Below are 24,202 nucleotides of genomic sequence, written 5' to 3'. Positions count from 1 at the left end.
CTGTGAGATGCTTTTGATATGCTTACCACTTGTCTGGCAGGCTCGCTTCGTGACTCCCGTTTTTCCCGTAATGGACTTATCGTGTTTTGTTCGTTCCTTTTACTGCTTTCACGTTTGCTATCTCTTTTTAACGACCCTCTAAAAAGGAAGGAGCATATTAAGAAAATTCGAGAGTATTTACAATATTCTTAACCTACATAGTAATAATAATAATAAAAGAAAAAAGTTTAGTCCCAGTGATAGACTTTTAACGCTGGCATTTCCTGTTGTTGTTCACTGTATTGCGATACTTATTCGTTAAGGAAAGCATTCGCTCTGTAGTCACCAGTACTTACCAAGCACCTTAAATAAGCGTCTGTGTACAAGTCTTTTATATATATCCATTGTTCATATTTAATATTTTAATCTACAATAGTTTCAAAACAGTTTTGTCCAACAAGAACTTCTATCGTACAGTATTTTATTTGTTATGCCTTTTAATATTACAAATATCATTTTTATCTTATAAAAAGCAGGTGGTTCAAGGCACCGATCTGACTTTTAACCACAATCTACTCAACCACAAATAGACCCAACTCGGTCAATATCTCAGGACCACAATGTTCCAATGAATACTCAATCGGTACTGCGTTGTCTTTTTTAAGTGAAAATTCTTTATAGGCGTTGGAAAAAAATTGCCCGTCACATTTTTGGGTTACGCGTCACATTTTTGGGTTACGCGCCAACTTTTTCCCGTCCCTACCACGGTTGATTCGAAGAGATACGAAGCCATTAATAATAAAAAAATATAATAACGATAATATTACAATTAATGAAATTCTGTAATAATCTTAGTAGTAATAAGGCAAAATGAAATAATTGTATTATTTGTCTTCATGTCTATGATAATAAAAGCCTTTTGTTAAACTTTATTTAACCAATTTCTGTAAAGTTGAATATAATATAAAAGTTATATATAACTGCAAGCATATATTTTTTAACAAATCTCGCTGTTGGCCTTAAGGGCCGTTACATCTCGGCCTAAATGACAGTTTTTACCGCGACTAACGCAATGGCGTCCTGTGAGACTCAAACCTCGGCTTGGGCTGTCGCGGCAATCGCCTCAAGCGCAGGACGGAAGCTCACTGGAGTGATCGAAGTACGGAACGGTTCTTTACCCTCATCTGTTTTTGGCTATTATTATTATTGGCCACGGGTCCGTCAATACATGTCGGCGACTTCTACGGGCCTCTTTTGTCCGTTGATGCTTTTACGCACCAATGGATTGGGATGATGTTGTCGAAGTGGCACTGCTTAAGTAATGAGTTTAAATTATGAAACAAATCGAATCAACTAAAGTTATGATTCATAAAAGAAATAAAAGGAAAGTCAATTATTAACCAAAGCAAGAATTAATATCAACGGTCAATTGACACGATCAGAACATTTTCTCATAATTCCGCATTCTCCGACATATCTACTGTGTTTGTAAACTGACGAACGCCTTGTGCTCGTGTAACTCACTTCGCTAAGGAATCACGCGGTGGCGGAATGGAGACCGGAGTTTTGTGTGGCTGCCGGCGCACTTATCGCTTGCAAACTTGGCGGTTGCAAGACGGCCGGTTAAATCAGTTGAGTACCAGACCGCCATGGACACACACCAGAAACGAGCTGTTGCGTTATACTTACTTCACAGAAGAATTTAAAAAAGAAGACCTAAAAGGATCTCGCTGCATCCACTGATTGCGGCAAGATATCGTTATGGATTATTTGTCACTCTTATTAATGAGTTAAAGAAGGATGTCCGTATTTAGTTATTTAGAACTTTTAAGAAAAACAGAAACTCCTCCTCAAATATCGCCCGCCAACCAATCGCAGAGCAGAGAGAAATGTGTGTGAACATAAATATCTGTATTCTACAACGGCTGCGGGACCGCTACCACGGCGGGCATGGATGAGAATCGCTTCGTGAGTCCTTAAAGTCACATTTGGAACTAAAATCCGACCCTCGAAATACTTACGCCAAAACCAGGCATTTGGCAATCTGACAATACCATTTGACATCTCATGTGAATTAGAATCGTCAGTGTAGTCGATTCTTTAAGTCTTTTCTTTTTTGACGTGACAACGTCTTATAATTCGATGGAGCCGGCTGCACGCTGAAACCTGACTCATGCGGCGATACCTCGCTCTGGGGTGTTCCATTTAAGGCTTGAAGTGCAAACGAGAGCGCGGATCGAGCGACAAAGAGGCACAGTCGGTTGTATTTATGCGTACAAATATGTGTGTGTGTGATTTCCATTTACCTCCTCTATATCCATACAAAATATCTATCAAACAGATGAAATTGAAATTTTCTTTTGAAAAGCAACCATTCCATCAGTATTTTCTTATGACGTTGTCACATTCAACGCTCGTCAGTAAAGATTTTTTTACTTTTAGCGAAGTTAAAAGTTTTATGTGAAGATATTCTAACATAGGACAATCTATAAGTATGTTTATAAAGCATTTTTTAGGAACAAATTATATCTATTAGCATTATTAAAATAGAACTTCGTTGGGTTACAGGCCCATTTCCAACCGACAGAATGTTTTGTGTATTCAAGAATGTTTTTTATAACGTGTGTACTGCCGCGTCCACTAGTTTTAAATATATTTAAACTACTTAGGTAGGTAATTTCGAAGAATGACTGCGGACTGCTTAAACACACTCTCACCCTTCATCCACTATCATTACATTCACCATGCTCGTCGGTTATACCTGTGTCTACTTTAGTACCTTATGTATTTGGTTTTATATACTTATATATTTACGCCTTCTTTCCATAACAGAAAACAAAGATCTCCACCTACTCACGGTCCACTACTACTTTCGCTTCATCTACTTTCATTACATTCACCATTCATGCTACGTACTTATGACTAGTCTGTTATTTAGTACGTCCTTTGGTCCAGGCACGACAAGGCTTACCCAACCCGACTTCACCTTCCACGGTTGCCTTGTCTTCCTGTTATCCGCTTCTCATCTCATCCGTTCTATATGTCTTTTCGTATCCTTGTCACTACATCCCCTTTTAACCCACGGATACTTTTAATACTGAAGTGTTACCTGTCTTTTGTTGATTCCCTTTTGAAATCCCTCCTGTGTGTCGGCGTTGCAGCCACGGAATGACTTGTGAGCGATGGTGTCGCCGCCAATATTTCCCTGCAAACGTATTTATTTTAACACAATACAAACTAATGTAGAATATTCGCGATTATATTATGTATATTATATCTATCTATCTATGTATATAAAAATGAAACCCCATTTCCCTTGGTCACGGCATCACGCGTGAACGGCTGGACCGATTTCGCAAATTAGTTTTTTGTTGTGTTTGTTATTGTTAGGAAAAGATTCTTATGAAAGAAAACATTAAGAAAATAGCGCGGAAAATTAGAAAATTTAATAATACCTAACCACCATATTAAGTAATCCTGACTTTTGTTACGATAGCATTTTTTTTTCATTGCATAGCGCTTTTATAATTCAAACTTTTTTCATGTAACCGTATGGCGTTGGACATAACATTGACAGAAGATGTAAGAAAATGAATATAGTTTAAAACAAATGCTTCGCTCGGAGTTATTATATTGATAAAATACTGTTACGAGCTAGGGGATCGGATAGAAAATGCCGTGGATTTCTTCAAGGGTTTATTTATTGGTAAATGAAATTAGGAATTTATGGGCACAAATTACTTTCAGAAAGGCACTTATAGCACACAAAAATAATCACTTATAACTTCACTTATGCACACTTCACACTGTACTTTATCACTTATATTCACTTTATTCGCACTTTATCGCTTTGGTGTTCCTCTCGTGTAATCGCATTCAAAACTAAAGGCGATTAGTCGCGTTTCGGCTCGCTTATATATCCCTGGGAATAATTCTAAACAATATTCGAGAACTTTCTAGGCGGGCTTGCTACTGAGTAGCGATTGCACAATTCTAGAACGTTCGCACTCTTTGTCTCTTTCGCACGTTGCTCCGTCCTTGTCGTACGGCGTTCTAGAGTGCTCGTCTAGTTTCGAGAAAGTTCTGATCTTCTCTCTCTCTCTCTCGTATCATTTCGTCCTTGTCTCACACCTAGAAAGTTCGGTCTAGAATATTCCTTCATCAAAGGGGTATAACTAGGCCTGAAAACGCCTGAAAACGGGTCTCCTGAAAACTGCACCACTCGACTACACATGTTCTGAAACCGACTGAAAAAAGGTTTCAGCTTCCTGAAAACTAGGGTAACATTATGAAAATTACAATTTTCTAATATGTGATTGATCCTCTCCTGAAACGGTCAGAAATCATATTACAGCCTGCTGAAAAGTTCACTAACTAGTGGAAAAATCTAGAAACATGCAGTCGACCCGTCTTCGTAACAATACATATAAAATAATTACAGTCGCTAATTGTTTATGGCATTCATCTTGAAAACCCATGCTTTTCACATGGCCAGTTATATGTCGGAATACCAGCAAAACTATTCATATACGCGTCAGAAAGACAAACAAAGAATGATGTATATCATAAAGCATTTTTAGTTATACAATTCAAAAGTCCGCTAGTAATTAATAATTACGATTAAGTGAGATGTTTTTGTTGTTTTAAATAAATGTGACCAAAACAACTTCAAGCTCTTAGTTATCGTGGCCTCACTTGTTAGCTTTGATCACCACCACCTTGAACCTCTGATCTCCGTCTGTTACCTGACGTCTCTTGGTGCAAACGGTGTGAGTTACGTAGATACCAATCCCGTCTATATATATATTTTTTTGTTATCATTAAATTTTTATTGAAGCTGATAAAATTCTTTATCAGTTTTGGAAAAAAATTACCGTCACATGTTTCGCGCCATCTTTTTTTTTGCCTCTACCACGGTTGATTCGAAGCCATTAATAACAAAAATATATACGATAACAATGATAGTAATAATTGTATTACAATTAATTAAATTCTGTAATAATCTTAGTGGTAATAAGGTGAAATGAAATAATAGCCTTTTTGGAACCAGATGGAACCAGCTGCCCACTGATGTACTTAGGAACCAATTCGCACCTTCGAAGAGCATACCACCGTCAGAGCAGACCGTCCAAGCTCATTGATATTGAAAGTATCCATAGACAATTAACACCAGGTAAAGCTCCTGTCCGTTTTCCACTGCTATATAAGTAACAATTATTAAAAGGCTGGCAACACTTGCGAGCCCTCTGACATTGAGAGTATCCATAGACATTTAACAGGCCTTGATACCCCTTGTTCGATAACAGAATTTATTTATTAACACTTCGTTACACTGCAGAAAATATAAAATTGAACATAATTAAATCAAAAGGAGGGCAACTGGTGGCCTTGTCGCTTTCGAGCGATCTCTTCCAGGCAACCACTGTGAGTAAAGATAAAAATGTATTAAATTACATAAGATAGGCAAGTAGTGCAAAATACATGTTATACACAGTTATTAAGACAAAACTAAACAGGAACAAAAAAAAACAAACTAAACTAAAAAGATGATGCATTAAAAATAGAAAGTAAAAAGTAAAAATACACATAAATCACGATAATTTAAGATCAGTCTCACGTCAGTTAGTAAGAAAGTTAGGGATACGATGTGGACAGGTAGTATTTGTACAGAAGAAACTTAAAGGAAGCTGGTTAGTACAAACGACAATCCTTGGATGGTTCAATTATTACGCCACTGGAGTAATTATAATAATTGGTGCTTAATGAGGTACGCAACTATGGAAGTAATTAAAAAACAAGAGATATATAGTTAGTGTCATTCGTGTGTAAAGTGTTTCTATGATTAATATTTGTATAGAGCTGATAATGTCTTTGCGAGTTCAGTTCCGTGGCGGCTGGTGGGGTGTTCTAATACAAGAAACACTTGAAGCTAAGTGAGGGCTTAAATCGCTTATAACTAACATAACAGTTTGCAACTGTCAGCAATATCAGCGCTGTATTGGATGCTGTAAGGGATGGAAGGAAAAGGGACTATCTAAAGGAAAGCTCTGGAGCGTTCTGCGGAAATAAGATTGTCGAGGTTGGAGAGGAGTGTGATTGTGGTAAGTGTGTCAGGCTCTTAGTAGTTTTAACAAGTTGTATGTACTCTACTACTGTATATATTCTATAGAACTCTTGATTGTATTATTATCAAATGTCTTTGTAAATCTGTACATACACTGCTCTACAGTATTCGCTTTCTCTCAAATTGTATTTACGCTGTAATGAAAAAAGATGAACATCTACTAGTCTCTTGTAATGGTTTAGTAGTTTCTGTGATGAGTCGTTTTTTGTTTATCAAGATGGCCGATAAAATGGCCGCGAATCTGTAATATCCTTGAGTCGACTCTACTTTTTTAAAATTTAGTAAAATCTGTGAATTCAATAACAAGAACATATAATAACGATAACAATGATAGTAATAATTCTATTAAAAGTTATGAAACTCTGTAATAATCTTAGTAGTAATAAGGTAAAATGAAATAATTGTATTATTTGTATTCATGTCTATGATAATAAAAGCCTTTTGTTAAACTTTACTTTATTTAAGTTTATTTTACCAATTTCTGTAAGATCATTTTTATAAAAATGAGGTCATAAAGACGTTTCACTTCTTACGTGTGTACAAGTACAAATATTAATATAAATATAAGTATAAATATTAATACGACTAATGATTGTCGAACAAAAGCCTGGAGTGGGATCGACGCGCCATCTTGACTGTGGACAGTAACGTACACAGTTATGAGTTATGGACATACGTTGGACCGAGTCTTTATCGTACATACAACTGAACCGCTACACGTTATAAGCTAAAAGTGTTATTTTTATGGTTAAAAGGAATCAATGTAAATAAAATACTGTACGATAATTATTAGTGTCTTCTGTGCTCGGACTGTACCCACATAACGCCAACAAAGCCTGTTACGTCCAAATCCATGGAGTGACGATTTTCCTCCGTCATATATATGTATGTAGAGGGTAGTGTTGTCCTAGTGGCTTTAACGTACGATTCTCATCCCTGAGGTCCTAGGTTCGATCCCCGGCTGTGCACCAATGGATATTCTTTCTATGTGCGCATTTAACATTAGCTCGAACGGTGAAGGAAAACATCGTGAGGAAACCGGCTTGCCTTAGACCCAAAAAGTCGACGGCGTGAGTCAGGCACAGAAGACTGATACACCACTATTCAATTCACAAACGATCATGAAACAGATACAGAAATCTGAGGCCCAGACCTCAAAAGGTTGTAACGCCATTGATTTATTTATGTATATACTAACGTAACGTTAACTCGCTAATAAAACTTATTAATGAATGGGTATTGTATTGTTTATAAAACATTTCTTGTGTTTTAACCGAGTGTAATACAGATACGTAGCAATAGATGGCGCTGCTAAACGTTAGGTTATTATTTTTGTCTTATTATCTTAATTTCAGATCCCGAAGGTATGCCCTACTGAATAATGCTTACTTACACTGAATGAAAGGATGTCTAGTTAACAGAGAAGGTGCAGAAGGTGTCGTGGGCTGGTCTTTTCCATTCGAAATTAATAATTTTAGGTTGACGTATAAAATTCTACATTTTGTAATTATATGTTGGACAAGAATACTTTCTGACAGGACAGCTGAAGATGTTACGATTGTTAGAGAATTTAAGTAAATGAAGAATACATTTTACCAGCTTGATATGACAGTCAAAAGGATTTACGAAGAAAATACAAGAAAAGTGCTGGTGTTTTTTTCAATAGAACCTTTTCTACTGGTGAGAACTACGTGCATTGGTCTTAGCAACTGGTATGCTCTTTGAAAGACGGAAAGTGGGTGGGTTTTGGTGCGTGTAACAAATGTGAATGTGTGATGATCAAGTGGAATTTTGCATTCTGTTTTGACGTTAGATGATGAAAATTTTTAGTTGTGCATTACAATGATGAGTTCATTTATCATCACGTCTTAAAGCAACTGCTTAATTCAACTAAGGGTCCTTCAAGAATAAAGTACCAATTCTTAAAAGGCTGGCAACGCACTCGCGAACCCTGTGGCATTGAGAGAGTCGATGGACGGTAGGTATTTCCAAACCAATTCAACTGAGGGTCCTAAAAAAAAAAGTACCAATTCCTTAAAGGCCGGCAACGGACTCGCGAGCCCTCTGTCATTGAGAGTGTCCATGGACGGTACGTATTTCCAAACCAATTCATCTAAGGGTCCTTCAAGAAGAAAGTACCAATTCTGAAAAGGCAGGCAACGCACTCGCGAGCCCTCTGGCATTGAGAGTGCCCATGGCTGGTAGGTATTTCCGAACCAATTCAACTAAGGGTTCAAAAATAAAGTACTAATTCTTAAAAGGCTGGCAACGCACTCGCGAGCCTTCTGACACTGAGTGTCAATGTACCGCGGTATCACTTAATATCAGGTGAGCCTCTCGCCCGTTTGTGTTCTATACAAAAAGAAAAAGTAATAATATTAAAAAAAAATACTTATAAACCTCTAGACACAAATACAACATCAGAATTGCTTGAAATATACCTGTTTATATACTATCACAAACATCGTTAACACAAAACATTTAGTTTTAAAAGCAAAACGCAATAACAACTCCGTGTAAATCCCTAAAAAGACGGAGGAAAATGAGTGAAAATTATTTTTCGCGATTTATTCTGTGCAAGATTTGAGTGCTCGTGTGTTAATCTGTGGACTTTTAGTTAAAATGTCGATTTTTAAATTTCGAATCGCTCATTAAAATGGCGGGCTACTTTGCTAACAAATTTTTTTCCACCGTATTCTTTAGATGTGTGTCCTTTTTCCTGTTCTCAGACCTCGGCAGAAGGCTAGCAGGAAATTACCATTATATTATTATTATTATTATACAAAATACCATCCGTATCACCTCGACGTCCGTCGTTCCACAACTGAGCGTTTTCGAAGGCAGTTTTTGCCGCGCACCACCACTATGTGGAACCAGCTGCCCACTGAAGTATTTCTGAACCAATTCGACTTAGGGTCCTTCAAGAAAAGAGCGTACCAATTCTGACAAGACCTGCAACGCATTTGCGAGCCTTCTGGCAATGTGTCCATGGGCGGCGGTATCACTTAACATCAGGTGAGCCTCCTGCCCGTTTGCCTCCTATTACATTAAAAAAAATTGTGTTGATGAGGTGATCACCAAAACTGAAGTTTATTTTGAAGAAGACAAATGCTTAAAAAATTTTTTTTATAATAAAAAGCAAACGAGCTTACGGAATATCTAAAAATGGGAGTCACTGCAGCCCATGGACACCAATTTTTAGTGGGATCGTTGCATTTGAGGGAGGTGTGCAGAACTTTGAATAGTTGGAGGTGATCTCTCAGGGAAGACTCCCACCACAATTCAACAGTTATCCAGTTCGCAAAAGAAAGTGCCTTGTGAAACGTACTTCCAGCCATCAAGGTGATGTTGATGAAATTTTCCATTGATACGGCTAGTACGGTGTTCAACGAGACAGGAGGTATCAACAATTCTTCAGAACACTGCTAAGTCGGTGTCAATCGAAGAAGGATCACAATTGTCGATTTGACTTTGACACACGAACCGGAGATGGTAGGTGGTGTCCGGGCGTAATGGCGCAAGGGAGTAAAATTTTAACCGCTGTCGCGTGCGCACTAAGTATATACCGCATACCGTAAAGCATGGGAAGGGAGCATCCTGGATATAGCTTCCGAAAACCCAGGCCCACACAGTACTTTTTAGAAATCGCAAAGAGTAGCAATGTCTCTATGCTAAATTCTATAAAAAAATATGTGTGTTTTATGTACACGCGTTAGAAGTTATACTTTTTGGCGTAACAAGATGAAAATGTTTTCAAAAATTTTATCTTTCGGCTAAGTCTACGTTTGTAATCGACTAACAATAGAAAAAAGGTAATTCATACATTGAAAGTTGTATTATAATGCTCCAGTTAAATGAAGTTTATTTAAATGTCACAAAATATAATGTTGACTGTAGTTAACTTCAAAGTGTTGGTTTTTGACGGTGTGCGCGCGCATGGTAAAAATGTAATGTGTATCTTTTCATCTAACGTGCCAAAAGAAGTTATCTTCAAACATAGTACATTTCATTACAAGTGAAAGCCTGTCATTGCAAAGAGTTCCGACACTGGCAGTCGGAAGAAGTTGCAATGACGGTTCCGCACGTGTACTGAACAACTATTTTTAACACAGTTGCCAAAAAATGAAGCAATTTAATATAACTATTTGCTTTTTTCTCTTAAATAAATTCGTCGTATTTAAATATGTGGCGACTTTTTAACTTTTCTTCGAAGCATTTTGTGCAATTATACTGAGTTCGGGTGGTGTTAATTCAATTAAACAAACAATTAAACTCTCAAGAACATTTTTCAAAATGGCGCCAAAGGCATGGTTAGGCAAAGGGAACTATGCCTATACAGCCAAGTCTACAGTAGATTTTTTTTATTGATATGAAACGAAATTTAATGAGATGAAATGAAATGAAACCTAACTTAACTCATTTAATCAAATCATTCAATCTGATATTGAAGTAGCTTCTTTATAGAAATATTTGCATGAATCATACAAACGTCTATGATTTTTTTTAGTAAAAACTTCGTGGTTGGTTTTTTCTTTTTAATAGACATTGTTTTGACAGTTGGGAAAGAGAACGCACGAGTGTGTAATAGTCCACATCCCGAACGCTATACGTCCCTGCAATACGCCAGTTTTTGAGCAACTGTATTAAAAAAGTTTTTCCCTGTTAGCCTACGAAATGTTCACCTAATATATCCCAAAATATTATGTACTGGATAGTGAACGGTCTACCACAGTCTTTGTACTCTTGTCATTAACATAATTTTCCTATCTATTAATCTTAATTATTAAACGAAAAAATTAGCCAGGCTTTGTGTACTTAACTATGAAGAAACTGACTAGTACAAAAACTAGCACCCTCCACCTCCCATTTCTTACATCCCGTTCCAAACATTATCACAGTCATTCACTCCAGGTGTGTACAAACGTTTCAACCTTGTAAACCTATATTTGTTTTAGTAAGGCTTAGTTTACTATTTTTCTTTATATAATACTAGCTGCCCCAAGAACATCATTTCTCCTAAATGGGATTTTACTTAGCCTACCTTTTTAGTAAATACCAACATAAAACATTTTGCTATGCTACCCCAGAGACTGTTCGGTTTTCCGGAATGAAAACTATTTAGGTTTTTCTGTGAATTTTTCTATATTAACTTCAGAGTTCAAGTCATAAGTTTTTAATTAACAAATAGGGGATTGTAGAGGGGTGAAAGGGTTGGGTGTGTTTTTGTATGATGTATCATAAAAAACACACAGCATTTTGGATAAAAAATAAAATTTAGGGGGACGAAAATTATATGTTGTCTGATTCGCAGCTCAATGGCACACAAAATTTTACGAAAATGTTTGGATTCATGATTCCTCCATTTTGGAGGAGTTTGATTACAAACACTGTGACACGAGACTTTTATGTATTAGATTTTAGTAACGACTAGAGGTCACGACAGACGTTGTCCTGTCTTAACTATGAATATTGATTTCGATTTGGTATAATTAACTAAAAATGCTTTATACAACATTATTTGTTTGTTTTTCTGGCGCGTATATAAATAGTTTTCTTGGTATTCCGACATATAACTGGCCATGTGAAAAACATGGATTTTCAAGATGAATGCCATAAACAATTAGCGACTGTAATTATTTTATATGTATTGTATCAATATAATAACTCTGACTCATTTTTCTTACATCCTCTTTGACAATATTTGCAGCACGCATTCTGTCAATGTTATGTCAAACGCCATAAGGTTACATCAAAAAAGTTTCTATTGTAAAAGCGCTATGCACTGAACATAAAATTGTTATCGTAGCAAAAGTCATGATTACTATGGTGGTTATTTTTTTAATTTTATAATATTCCGCGCAATTTTCTTTCATAAGAACCTTCTGACAATATAATATGTATATATATAATTGTTGAATGAGCGGACAGGACAGCCTAGACCCCAATACTAGGTAAAACAATTATTGAATTTTATTTTTTTTGATTCATTTAAAAAGTCAATGACTTTGAAAGTGCTTAGGCAGATCATAGAGTTCATGACCTTTGAGCCTGGAGAAGGTCTTGTCTAGAAATTATTTTATTGAAAGCTTTTGTTAGTAGATTTACACTTGCGGGTGACGCGTTCTAATTAAACTATTTTAAGCAAGCGTAGCGTAACAGTAATAATTCAAAATCATTTATTAATTTAAGTAACACAATGTACACTTATAAACGTCAATAAAGAAATACATAATAAATGCTTCTAATGTTACATTTACTGCCAGGTCTTAAATCAAGGGCGTAGAACGGAAGAGAAGAACTGGCAGTAAACTCTCCGCCACTCTTTTTAATCGCCGAGTTTTTTGATTCATAAAATGTTTGTAAAGATCTGCAACCATTACACCATGTTCCAACCCCATAATTTTATGTTCGTTATAAGCTCATGGTTAAAATGATTAAGAAGTTAGTTTCAACAGCACCTGCCGAATCTTGACAATAATTTTAATTTCAGTTAGCATAAGCTAAAACCATTCTGTCTCAGCATATCAGATGAGCCACCATGACACCATGATCCACATGAAGAATATAATAATGATGAAAGCCAGATTGCAGATACTTTGACACTTAAACTCATTTATATCTCTATGTCTGCACTGTGCCACTCCCTGCCATGTATCTGCTGTTTACCTTCTTAATTGTCTCCCCATTTTTCCTTCACTGTACTTTTTTGCACCAGTTTAACATTCCACTATTCTGTACCTCTGTGCCCGCTGTTCCAGTTAAGTTTATTTATTTTGATTGTAATCTGATGTTTCTGCATTCTTCTCTTTTCTATCAGCGATCGTTGACGTACACAAGTACGTGACGTACAAAGCTACAAAGCTTTGTGTGCTTTTGGGGAGCTTGTTTGCAGGAGCACCAGGCGTCGGGGTGACATCCTGCAAGTGCTATTTTCTTCAATAACTCATATAGTGGTTTCAACGTGTGACTCTCATCAATGAGAACGTAGCTTGGATGACTGCGCCAATGGAATCTCTATGTGCGCAATTAACGTTCGCTCCGTATGAAGGAAAACACTGTGAGGAAACCGGAAATCCGAAACTGTCGACGTGTGTCAGGCACAGTTAATCACCTATTACAAATGATCACGGAATATATACAGAAATCTGAGGCTTAGACATAAAAAGGTAGCCATTGGTATTATTAAAATGTATAAATAATTGCTTCTGAAGTGTCTGTCCTTATCGAATCGCATTCCAATAGCGACTGTGATACCGATGAAGACTTTTTTATGTTGCTCCTCAACCTAACCTATAGGGAATGTAAGATAGGACTATATGTGTATTGATGTTGTGGATTATAAATTGTTTTGAGGAATAATAATATTTCAAAATTTATAAATGGAAAATTTAATAAGCAGTTTGGTCCCCGTGATAGACCTTTAATACTGTATTGCGATAAGGGAAGCACCAGCTCTGGGATCACCAAGGCTCAACTTTTATTTAATTAACGCCTGTGAACTTGAACCTCACAACTCAAGAGTCCTTTAGGTGTACCATTTATATGGTAAAAGTTATTTATTTATTGTATTCACAATCTGATATAAAAAAAAGTTTACAACAGCGTGGTGGAACCACAAACTGGAACCAGTTTTTCTGTCCAACACAATCGAATAGTTTTAAATGATTAACTTTTATACTCTGGCTAATGATAAACTGATAAATTGATTGCATTTATATTGCACCACCAATTGAAACATCGCTTCATAGATATCCGTTGAAAGAAAAGCTGTTTCGATGAGAATTCTCATTTGAATACAGGTTGTATTCGAGTTACAATTTATAGATGATGTCTGAATAATAAAATTGTATGCATAATTTATAAATGTTTGATGTATGTTATATTTGTCCATCTTATATTCCATCCTGTCCAACGCTAAATCTCCTCAAAAAAGACTTAAAATTTTTGGGAGCCCATAAGTAAAGCTTACGCCCTTCCGAAAACTATATCCTTGAAATCACCTTTCATGGCGAATCCTTTAAGGTCTCTGCTGTTAGGCTATGGAATTCACTTCCCGTCCCTATTCGCTTAGCTCCTCTATCTTCTTTTAAATTTCTTCTGTACAAACATTACCTGTCCACATCGTATCCCTAGCTTTCGTACTAACTACTAACTGATGTGAGACTGATCTTAAATTATCATGATTTGTGTGTCCTTTTATTAGTTTGGTTTGTTTTTTTGAGGTGACAACGTCTTGTAATTCGATGGAGCCAGCTGCACGCTGAAACCTGACTCATGCAGCGTTACCTCGCTCTGAGGCGTTGCAATCAAGGCTTGAAGTGCAAGCAGACGCGGAACTAGCCACAAAGAGGATTGTCATAATTGTATTTATGCGTACAAATAAATGTAACTTGATTAATTCAATTGTAATTTTCATTTACCTACTTCACTATATCCATATAACATATCTATCAAACAAATGAAAATTTAAATTTTCTCTTAAAAAATGCAAGCATTCTATCAGTATTTTCTTATGACTTCGTCACGTTCAACTATCGTCAGTAAACCTACTTTACAGACAACCGATTTATTTTGTTAGTGTTTAGTTTTGTCGTAATAGCTATGTTTATATGTATTTTTGCACGTTTTGTCTGTCTTATCTCATTTAACACACATTTTCTCTTGTCATAGTGGTCGCCTGGAAGAGATCGCTCGAAAGCCATAAAGCCGCCAGTTGCCGTCCTCTTAATTTAATTAAGTTTACTTTTTATATGACGTGCAACGCAGTGTTAATAAATAAATAATTATTTTATTAAAATTTAATATTGTTTCTTGTTATCAGTAAGAAGTGGAGCTGGGAGCGATTTTTTAAAATTTGGAATAAGATAGTCTAAATCTTTTTTTTTCAAGGTAATTTTCTGAAAATATATAGTGAACACAGGCGCCTTTGTTAATTTAAATTTATGTTAATTATTTTATTTCAGTCAGTCAACCACTATCTGCAATATAGTATTGTCTTTTGTTATAATAGATTTCACATATTAAGAAAAACACTTTTTTTGAACGGATTAAAGCTATGTATTATTATTAAAAACTTATAATTATTTACATAATTCTGAAAAATGACTCACGGTGTCCTCTGTTTTCGCGGATTGTTTGCAAAAACCCGTCATCTTTTAGCCGATATCAACTTCGGGGCAATAAATACAGATAAAACAACTTTCTCTGTGCTACTTTTGACATTTAACACCTTTTGTCTTCAGTCACCGTGACCACGCACGCTGAAAATCACGCGAAACGTCGGAAAAAAAATTAAAATTTAGAATTATGTAAATAATTATAAGTTTTTAATAATAATACATAGCTTTAATCCGTTCAAAAAAAGTGTTTATCTGCAATATCACTAGTAACCAGAAGAACGTTTTTAAAATTTTAACAATTTAAGAGTTATTGGCATGCATCCGCAAATATACAATGTAAATACATAATTATGTAGGAATAAAGAAAATAATAATAATATTACTCTCGAACTTGAAGAAGCCAGTATTTTCACTTACCTAAGCTCACGTAAGAAGGCACCAAAGAAAGGTATCAGTCGACACTCAGGCATTGCCAACGCTCGGCTGAGGGCTCTCTCGTACTCAGCTGACAGCAGCGCAGCGGAGAGGAAGTCCAGAGCTGGTATTGGCTCGTCTGATATGCTGAGCCAGAATGGTTTCAGCTTATGCGACCTAAAATTAAAATTATTGTTAAGTTCAGTTGCGGCAGATGCTGTTGAAGCCAAGTGTCAACGTCTTAATCGTTTAAAACATGAGCTTATAACTAACATAAAAATATAGGTAGTGGGGTTGGAACATGGTGTAATGGTTGCAGATACCCAGGTAACATTGAAACTGTTTAGAAAATGAAAAACGGCTTAATGTAGAAAGTTGCGAATACTTTTATTGTATTTCGAAGCAATCTCCGTTCCTCTCTACACATCATCGCATTCGATGGAACCACTGAGAAAAGCAGTGGGCCCATTCTTCTTTAGGAGTCTCTTCTATGGCATTTTCGTACGCTTTCACCGCCATCTTCAGGGCTCGTAAAGCGAATACCTCGATTTTTATCTTCAGTTCTTGGGTATAAATGACAGGTCACAGAGATTGCTACGTCCACGCTTAAACTGGTTAAACCATGGGGCTTCATTAAGAAATGCTAATCGCAGCCTATAATAGCTTTGTTGTTGAGTAAGCCCACAACGACAGTCATAATAATTCATTGACCGAAAACTTTCTCGCGTTAGGTTCATTTTCACGCGTAACAAGAGTTTTGGGTTTGCCGCCAATTCACAAAAACAAATGACAAATGAATGCAATATACTAAATTGGGTTACCAAAGAGTTCTAAAATTGAAATTAAAAAAAAATCACTAGAAATATTTCTAACTGGCCAGTTCTGAACATTTCCAAAATCTTGGCGATTAAAAAGAGTGGCGAAAAGTTTATTGCCAGTTCTTGTCCGCTCTACGCCCTTGATTTGAGAACTGGCAGTATTTCTTTATTGACGTTCATAAGTGTACCTATATGAATAAATGATTTTGAATTTGGTTGCGACTAAACTAACTTAACTAGATGTCTTCCCAAATCTATGTGACACTTCTGTAACATATAAAAAATATACGTAGGCGACCTATTGGGAATTGTTGGAATCGAGTATGTTATTTTACAATTTACATGTGTGGGAACAACTAAAGGTCTCATGTTGGCTTCAAGTTATTGCTAAAATTTGGTTTGTTTAACTAAAATATATTTATCCAACTTATCTAATTTAAATTACATAACGTTATATAAAGTTTAACAAAAAGCTTTTATTATCTTAGACATGAATACAAATAATATAATTATTTAATTTTACGTTATTACTACTAAGATTATTAGAGAATTTCATTAATTGTAATAGAATTATTACCAATGTTATCGTTATTATATATTTTTGTTATTAGTGGCTTCGAATCAATCTTGGTACGGACAAGAAAAAGATGGCCCGTAACCGAAAAATGTGACGAAAAATTTATTTACATCGCCGATAAAGAAGTTTCACTTCAATAACTGGTGAACCACATAGGTACAGATACAGAGGAAGTGTGCTGGTATCGACCTCCATGGAGACATAGTTCTCTATGTCTACAATAATCAAAAAGATTGCTGGAACCGATGATCAAAGGCTTCAACACGTGAATGTCGAGACACTTGACATCACTTGAATATTGAAAAGGACGCCTTGAATTAGTTTTAGTGCATATATTACACTAGACAGTGGTAAGTGAAAACACAAGAACAGCGTCTTCCTTTTAATAGAGCCTGTAAGTGTTATTGGACTTTGTTTAATTAAAATTACTTAAAGTAACTATTATAGTCAGGTACAGGTCAGTTGAAGATTGACCAAGGGCTGACACGGCTCACGTGGCTGTTCCAAACAGCTGAAGATGCCACACCAGCTCACAATAATGTATGTGAATAGTAAGTATTGAAAATGTTTTATAACAATAAATCAGATTTGTATATTGCTCTGTCTTCTCGCATCCTCTCTAAGGCGAAGAGTTTCAAGCCCTTATATATCGTGGTGATGCCCGAAGGCTTTGAGATCACACCTTGAACTTCAGGGCTCTTGGTGCAGACATTACTCACTATAAATTTTACAGCTTGTACACTGGCTATTTTGTTAAAATAAATAAAATAGATGATATCTCGAACATTAAAAGATTTCTCTCAGTCAGACCAAACTGAAGGCTAGGCGGGACGCATCCGCCATTTGTAACATGATATGTCAATTACTTTGCGTCTATGTTGAAGATATTTTAAAGATAAGTCTTTTGAAATGACATTCTTTACCACGTCATGGCAGGTTTGAGCATACATTTTGGTATGTTTCACAATATACAAGTAGGAGTTATCAGATCAACCCTTGACTGACGTATTTTTGCGTCTGTACGGGATACCTCACGATTGCCTCAACCATAACAAATACTTAGTTAAATATCCACAAAGTTCATTGTTGCACTGCCGGGATTTGAACCTACGTCCTTGGGGATGAGAGTCGCATGCTGAAACCATTATTTACGTACGGTAATATTAATTTTTAAGAAGTCAATGGCTCGACAACCTTTTTAGATCCGGGCCGGGATCTTTCATGATAATTTGTTAACCTAATAGGCAAGTAGGTGATCAGCAGGTCATAGATGCTACTTGCGCACATAGAAAGAAAGTCCATTGTTGCACAGCCGGGATCGAACCTACGACCTCTCAGGGCTGAGAGCCAGAGACGTTGACGCCACTAGGGCAACACTTCATTACGTTAATATTAATAGTTTGCGATTTAACATTCGCTCACTGAATCAAAATATTGTGTCCCGGCTTGCCTTACACCCAAAAAGTCATGTGTCACAAGACTTACTTGCCTGTTAGATTGACAGATTTTCACGAAACAGATTCGGAAATCTGATGCCCAGACCTAAAAAAATGTAAAACCACTGATTGTTTTATAAATTGCTGGTCGGCTGCTATATAATAGGTAGGCTAGGTAATATTAGATTACATTATATTGAGACGTTATTTTCTTTTTACCTAAGTCGAATAAATTATATTAAAAAAATGTGTGCGTGTACACACGTAAATGAAACTTCTTTATGACCTTATTTTTCGAAAAATAATCTACTTTACAGAAATTGGTTAAAGTTAAATTAGATAAAATTTAACAAAAGGCTTTTATTATCATAGACATGAATACAAATAATACAATTATTTCATTTTATCTTATTACTATTAAGATTATTACAGAATTTCATTAATTGTAATAGAATTATTACTATCATTGTAATCTCTTCGAATCAAACGTGGTTAGAACCGAAAAATGTGACGGTAATTTTTTTTCCAACGCCGATGAAGAAGTTTCACTTCAAAAACTTATTTACACATTTTTGTCTCCATGATTACACGATGTTAATCTTGCAGCCAATAGTTTTCTTCATACAGTCTTCTTAGGATATCCTCTTGCTCATGCTGCGTGATCACGCCACCTGCAAGTAGTTTCCGCCGGCCTACAGTCTACACAGCTGAAGGCCGAAAGAAACCCCTACAGGAGACGTGTATGCTGCTTTTCTCTTCTTAAAATTCAAAATCATTTATTCATATAGATAACACAATGTACACTGATGAACGTCAAAAACAGAAATGTATAGAAAATGCTTCCAATTTTACATTTACTGCCAGTTCTCAAACCAATGGCTTAGAACGGAAGAGAAGAACTGGCAATAAACTCTCCGCCACTCTTTTTAATCGCCAAGTTTTTTTTGTATTACACAACGTTTGTAAGGAGCTGCAACTATTACACCATGTTCCACATTTTAACTTTTTTTAATAATAATAAAATAAATTAAATCCTCTATCAGCAGGATATTGCATGGTGACAACGCATTTTCTCGTGGGAACTACACTCAAATACGTAGTCGAAATAAATTATAATTATTATATACGAATTCAAGTCAAACAGGCAAACGCGCTTCAGCAGCTGCTTCCACATAGTGGTGGTGCGGGGCAAATTTGCCTTAAAGTTAGTTATGGAACGACTGACATCGACGTGATACGGGCGGAATTTCGTATTCCGCCTCGATGTCCGTGATGAAACTCAGCTGCCGGTAATAATCCGAACAACTCCTCAGAACACTCTCCATGGTAAATGGGATAGAAAATGCAGACATATTTTTAAATCGCCTAAGTAGCTGATGGCACGGGCCTATGAGAAAATTTTGTACAAATGAATCGATCGATTGAATATTTTAAATGTCGAATGAAATTATTCATACACAACAACTTGATCCCCAATCCCATTGGTGTATGGGGACAAATGCATTGTACGAAAACTTAATTTGGAACAAGTTTCCCCTTGATCAGGGCAACAATGTCACAGTCAAAGTAATCTCTTGGATCCGCCCTTGCCTTGACGTCATTTGCATCCAATGCATATCTTAGAAGATGCCGAAGTCTTAAAATAGCTCTCAAGAAGTGATTGCGTATGAATTTATGATATTGCGGGACAATCATAAATTTTAAAAAACAGCTGCTTTCAGATGAGTCTGAAACCCAACACATACACAAACTCGTGATACTCATTTGTTCAAGTATTACGTTACGTAACGAACTGGGCAGGGGGGGGGGGGGAGGTTCCTCTTGTAAAACGTTGCGTTGCAGGGTGGCGATTGACTTACGCGTTATTGTTAATATTATTTTCCACTTTCCAGTACTTTACACCACATAATGGTAAGTTTTTGGTATAAAGAGTCACTGGGGGTGGTCACGATTTACTATTGGATACAGAAAACGTTACGGTGCGTTTCATGGGGGGGGGGGGGGGGGTTCAAGAGTTTCCAAAAATAGCTCCCTAACAACACATTTTAATAATATTACTATTCACTGAAAAATTATCGACAAATATATGTAAAGAAAATAAAATGGATACTTCCGGATCCAATAGTCTGGTGGACACTGCTAAAAAAGAAGTTAAAAATATAAGGTAACATACTTTAATCCAGCAACGATCTCCATCGCCCCGTTGAAGTTTCCTATGTTCCAGCACGTCAGAGCCACGCGAAGGATGCAGGCGAGTGCTTCTTTCCTCTCCTCTGTCGAGCCCTGGTTGAGGACCAGATCTGTCACCCACGCAGACACCTACAAAGAACGACAAGGGTTGATTTTTTTTAACGAACCGATACGAATAGAACGATCCCCACATAACCCTCTTCATAATGAACCCACGAAATTAGTCCATGACACATACAGTCCCTATGGGAGGAATTTACATAAATTATTCAGTGAATCGATTTTCACAAAAGTCGGCCGTTCCAATTAACTAAACTAATTTTGGTCAACCTATAAAAATTCTCCATATATCGTTTATTAAAAGCTAAACATAACACACAAATTTTCCACGACTGAGCATTTTTCAAGGCAATATCTGCCGCGCACCACCGCTATGTGGAATCAGCTGCCCACTGAAGTATTTCCGAACTCCCGGAGTGCTATGGTAAACCGACAAACGTGTCGTATAAGCTACAATTCAATATCATGATTACCACGTGTTATTGAGGCTACTTTTTTAATTTTTAATGTTAGCATAGCCAACCACGTGTTACTTAGACCGAAGTGTAAATCGAATTCAAATTTTAGTGACGATAATACAGTGAAATTATTCTTTCGTGTCACGGCTACTAAATTAAGGAGAAACGAAGTTCGCAGGTTCAGCTAGTAATACTATATTTTATACTTAAATATCCTATATATATTATAGTATATTTAATTAATCCGTAGTCCAGAATAAGTTTGACTAAAGTACATAGTTATATATTATGTCGTAGATTTTTCCAGAAAACTCAAGATAAGCGATGTTTTTCAATATTTTCTTGGCTTTCCACACTGGCAAGCGCTCAAGTGCTCGCTTGAAGTGAAATAGCAAGGTTAAACACTTAGGTACGACTTCGTGCCAAATAAACGTACATCGTAGTTGAAATTATGTTTTAGACCAAGCTTTCGATTTAGTAAAATAAAACTTTTTACAGGAAAATAACAAATATTATGCAAAATACCATCCGTGTCACCTCGACGTCCGTCGTTCCACGACTGAGCGTTTTTCAAGGCAGTATTTGCCGCGCACCACCACATGTGGAACCAGCTGCCCGCTGAAGTATTTCTGAACCAATTCGACTTAGGGTCCTTCAATTAGCGTTCCAATGCTTAAAAGACACTTGTGAAAAACGCTCAGTTGTGGAACGACGGACGTGGAGGTGATATTTCAGACGTATCCTCGATCCGCCTAGTAAACAGGCACACACTTGGCCTTTTCCTAGACAATTTAAGTTCGCTATTTGATTTCGTTACGTTCGCTTTCTTTAAAGCGTTGACGTAATAACATTACCTACCCTCCGTAGGGTAACAATAAATTTTCCTTTGCAATAAATCTCGTGAACTTGTACAGTTTTTTCAAGATAAAAAGATACATATAAAGTTTTGAAAGTGGTTAAAGCATCTAAAGGAGAAAATGCGTTGGGTGAAATGCGTTTTGTTGGGTGGGGTGTGGTCGGTGTTTTTCTAAAAATTTCTGAATTAAGTTTAGTTGTCTAACCGTGAAAAGTTTTGTTTAACAATTTGGAAGTTGGCCAGAAGTTGGACAATTCACAAAACATTCTGGAGGCATTTAGTATCTGAATCCTAATATTGTTGTGGACGCGATAGGAAATGTGACAAGAATTTTAAAACTATATCAATGTATTTATTAGTGGCAAATTGTTAGTTGTTCCTGTTTAGAAGAGGTACCAACGTGAACGAATCTAACAAAACGCTTCGACAAGATGCCGTCACACTTGACTTCACACACACTTAAATCTGTCCTATTGTTCAAACTTTGAATGTTAAAATATTCTTTAACAACTCCATAAAACGTTGTTATATCATTAAAAAAAAACAGATCCACGTTTTCAGCGGAGGAATGGTCACCATCCCGTCCAGGAAGTTGTCAATCCAATTAATGGAGCAAACCTTTGTGGCCTGTCATCGCCACTTACGTAAGCACTAAGACATTTTCACATTCATTAGGTTTCATTATTGCTTCATACGCAGTTTTTATAAGAAAAACTTGGTTTTTATTTAATAAAACAATTAAATACCCGCCTTTATAGGTATGGGCCTCAGATTTCTGTAATTGTTTCACGATTGAAATATCATTACAATAAATTACTTAAAATTGAATACATAAATAATTATAAAATAGTATTTTTTCAAGGTTTTTTTAAAGAGGTTAGGCCCTCCAACTGTCTACATCTCTCTCAATTTCTTGAATCAATTTCTTGATTTCATCAGCCCACCGTGCAACAGCGACCTCTCTTCCAGTTCCCTGGTGGCGTTACACCTTATTACGTTGTTTGTCCATTTGTCATTCACGCGAGTGTAGTGGCCCGGTTTTTGTATTATTATCATCATTACAAGAAGCTTTACAAACATGTTTGGTTCTGAGCCTCAGATTTCTTTATCTGTTTCATGGTCAATCTAATAGGCAAGTAGATCATCAGCCTCTTGTGCCTGATACTTGTCGAACTTTTGGGTCTAAGGCAACATCCTCACAATGTTTTCTACGTACAAGCGAACGTTAGTAACAGTGCTCTTGTCAGTTATATTAAAATACCTTAGAGTAAAAGGTCTTGTAAAACGATGGTCACCCTACAGGATATTGTCCCAAAGGCGGATCATGGTCATCCTATATTCAAATAGGATCCGGCTTATACGTGTAAATGTGATTGAATTTTGATATAGGGAAATATTTCTATTTTCTGATTAAGGGTCCATCAGTTCTAGGCGACGGGGTTGGACAGGCATCATCAGCACCAAAGATCTGTCCGTTTCAAAAACCGTCGTTCCACAACTGAGCGTTTTTTAGGCAATTTCTGGAGCACTATGTGGAACCAGCTGCCCGGTGAAGTATTTCCGAATCAATTTGACTTCAACATAGCGTACCAATTCTAATAGATCGGTTAGCCTTCTTTCATTCTTAGATTTCAGGGGAGAAAATGAGGATATTTAATATCCTCATTTTCTCCCCGACAGAAGATAAAAGGGGATCGAATAAAATCCCATGAATGCTGCCTTAAGAATGAGAGAAATATGATAAGGTAAGGTACAGCTGTGATACTTTTGACATTCTTTTGTCTTCAGTCACCGTGACCATGCACGCTGTAAAGCACGCGAAACGTCGGAAAATTTTAAATTACGTAAATAACTATAACTTTATAATAATACAAATAGCTTTAATCCGGTAAAAAAAATTGTTTTCTGTCAATGTGTAAAAGCTATGTTAACCAAAAACAATACAATATGAATAGGTTCTTTAGAGAGGAGTTCTAGAGTTTGATAATGCCTCTAAAGTGACAGCGTGTGTCTAACTTCTATTTTATAAAAGTGAAACTCTACTACACAGAATCTATTGCAGCTTTCACCAATATCTAGAATTATTCATGAGGAAGGTTTAGATATATTTTTCAAGGTATGCAGGTCACGGCTGCCCGTGTGCAGCCAGGGCAGGTCGTACAGCGACTATA

General features: G+C 36.4%; 1 protein-coding gene across 1 annotated transcript in view; it reads right to left on the bottom strand.

Moving 5' to 3' along the window:
- LOC123718025 (1-phosphatidylinositol 4,5-bisphosphate phosphodiesterase epsilon-1-like) overlaps positions 1-24,202 on the bottom strand; it is a 95,064-nt gene that overhangs the window by 50,043 nt on the left and 20,819 nt on the right. The window contains exons 4-7 of the mRNA XM_045674374.1: positions 20,641-20,786; positions 15,640-15,813; positions 3,089-3,184; positions 27-138 (exon numbers count right to left, since the gene is read on the bottom strand). Of these exons, the coding sequence (XP_045530330.1) occupies positions 27-138; positions 3,089-3,184; positions 15,640-15,813; positions 20,641-20,786 (528 nt within the window). The remainder of the gene's footprint in view (positions 1-26; positions 139-3,088; positions 3,185-15,639; positions 15,814-20,640; positions 20,787-24,202) is intronic.

Source organism: Pieris brassicae, chromosome 14 (genome assembly GCF_905147105.1).
Source record: "Pieris brassicae chromosome 14, ilPieBrab1.1, whole genome shotgun sequence".
In the NCBI taxonomy this organism is placed as follows: Eukaryota; Metazoa; Arthropoda; class Insecta; order Lepidoptera; family Pieridae; genus Pieris; species Pieris brassicae.
The sequence above is the reverse complement of the archived record's forward strand: the minus strand, read 5'-3'. Positions and strand labels throughout refer to the sequence as shown.